Source organism: Staurois parvus, unplaced genomic scaffold (genome assembly GCF_062004578.1).
Source record: "Staurois parvus isolate SC_StPar_1 unplaced genomic scaffold, SC_StPar_1.0 ptg000813l, whole genome shotgun sequence".
In the NCBI taxonomy this organism is placed as follows: Eukaryota; Metazoa; Chordata; class Amphibia; order Anura; family Ranidae; genus Staurois; species Staurois parvus.
The window spans coordinates 4140505-4142790 of record NW_028318609.1 but is presented as its reverse complement, the minus strand read 5'-3'; the positions used below and the strand labels follow the sequence as shown (position 1 = coordinate 4142790).

At 53.6% G+C, this 2286-nt stretch overlaps 1 protein-coding gene across 1 annotated transcript; it reads right to left on the bottom strand.

The window, feature by feature from the left end:
• Positions 1-648: 648 nt before the first annotated feature.
• On the bottom strand, positions 649-1698 carry AVEN (apoptosis and caspase activation inhibitor). The gene has a single exon (XM_089654916.1). The coding sequence runs from the start codon at positions 1605-1607 to the stop codon at positions 786-788; it is 822 nt and encodes a 273-aa protein (XP_089511042.1). The 5' UTR covers positions 1608-1698; the 3' UTR covers positions 649-785.
• Between the last annotated feature and the right edge of the window lie 588 nt (positions 1699-2286).

Sequence of the window (2286 nt, the reverse complement as noted above, 5' to 3'; positions counted from 1 at the left end):
TTGATTGTCCCTTTACCAAGAGATCCGAAAGGCACAGTGAACACAAAGCAGGCCGGATGTATGTACCAAGGGGTTTGGTTCTGGAAGGATGTCTATAGGTACTCTCCCAGAACTGGACGACCACGCTGTAACCATCTTTTGGCTATAGTGTGGTTGGGAAAAGATTAAAGTGGTTGTAAACGCTCATATATACCGAGTGAAGTGACCGGCCTCAGGTGACACAGAGATTAAACAAATCCTCTTATACAAGTTATAATTGTTTAGCTAGTCTTTTTTTCTCTATATTTGTTCAGTCCAGAGTTTATAAAGCTTGTCTGAGAGCTCAGAATGGAGGGGTTAGAGAGCTGAAACTACACTCTGCAGAGCTCAGTAGACACACCCCCTTCACACAGGAAGAGCTGAGGCTGTCAATCACAGGCTGTGTACTGGAGATCCCTCCCCTGCCACCTTTTTACCTATTGGACTCAGGAAAAGCTGTCAGAAGTGACACATGAAGCAGCAGACAGAAATTACTCTTAGTGCTCTGGACTGAAACAAGGACACACTACATAGGGATATGCTTTGTTCATATTTCATGTCTGAGGTTTACAAAGCCTCGTGCTTTCTTTTGGCACCAACATCATTTTAGCAGACTATGCAGCAACAATATGGAGAGTCCACTTGTTTATTTAAAGGCAACCAATGAAGGTCAGGATAGACGTATGTTGGTGGATGGACAGTCCAGGTTTCGGGGTGCAGTCGGCATACTTTGACAGACTAGAAATCCCATTTGTGCAGGGCTATCCTCAGGCAATCATGGCGTCCAGCCAGTCCTCCAGATCATCATCAGTGACCGCCTTGGCCACCTCCTTCTCAGCCAGGCACAGGTCAGGTGTCATGGTGGGGATCTCAGGTTCCTCAGGCTCGAGGTCCCAGACATGAGACTCGGCTGTTCCCTCCACGACAGGTGCCTCCAATCCCAGCAGGAAGTCCAGCTCCTGATCAAGGGGTGGGGGGTGGTTGGAGGGTTCGGCCCCTGAGGAAGGCTGGTAAGATGGTGAGGCCCCTGAGGGAGGCGCCTGGGTTCCCATGGTAGGGGCAGCCTTGTGGCCAGTGTTGGGGGTGGGGTGAGGCAGCTCCTGGGGCAGGCCCTCCTGTACAATGTCTTCCTCTATATTGAGGGTGAGGTGGAGGGGCAGAGCCTGCAGAGCTGTGAGGAGAGCCGTGTAGTCCACACAGACCGGGCTCACCCCTGTTCCGCTCCCCCACTCCTTCTCCTCAGACAGGCGGAACTGAGCGTACGAATCCCCGGCGGAGCTCAGCAGTACGGAGTACTCCTCCCCCCTCTTCACCACCTCACTGTCCGCCGCCTTCTCGGCCGCCTCATAGCGCTCCCAGTTGGAGACGATCTTCCTCCTAGAGAATCCACTGGTCCGCTCCTCACTCACTTCCGGGGTCTCTGCGCTATCGTCCGCACCCTGCTTCTCGGCCTCTGGGGTTCCTGTTTGCTCCCGGGCCGGACCCCTGTGTCCTCTGTACGCATGCTCCCGATCACCTCCCGAGCCGCGGCCCCGGTACGGCCTCCGACCACCGCCTCCTCTCCGGTGTCTGCCGCGGCCACGTTCCATCTGCTCAGGATAGGTCGGTGTAACCAAGAAACTCTTCCCTTCCTCACCCTCCCTCCATTTTTACTCTGCGCTCACCCATAGGCACTAGGCACGCTGAGACCCTCCCACACGGGGCGGGGCTCAGCGCAGGAGGCGTGTCTCGTATCTGTGGTGATGTATATGGTGGAGTGTGAAGAAGAGAATCGTGCAGACCGACAAATGCAGCCACAGAAATCAGCGACTGTATATTCATTCAGGGGCAGACTGACAACTCATGGGACCCCCGGGCAATAGGGGATCATGGGGCCCCTGTGTCCTTGCCCAAACCCAAAAAAGCCTATGAAAAAGGTACCAGGGGCATCTCATGGGGCCCCCTACTGACCCCGGCCCTCGGGGAGTGCTCGAGTTTCCAAATGGTCAGTCTGCCCCTGTATTCATTCATAATAAAATGATGAAATTAGTACACTGATCAGCCATCACTTTATGACCACTGACAGGTTAAAGTGGTTCAAAATACTCAAGGTTTTTTACCTTTAAAAAAACGTATGCAGCATTCCCCCCCCAGACCCCCCTAATACCTTAGCCCCCTCTCAATCCAGCAATGTGCACTGGAGTCTCAGCTATCCCGGGACTCCATCTTCTCTTTGGCTGAGACAGAAGTGGGAGCTAATGGCTCCCACTGCTGTCAATCACAGCCAGT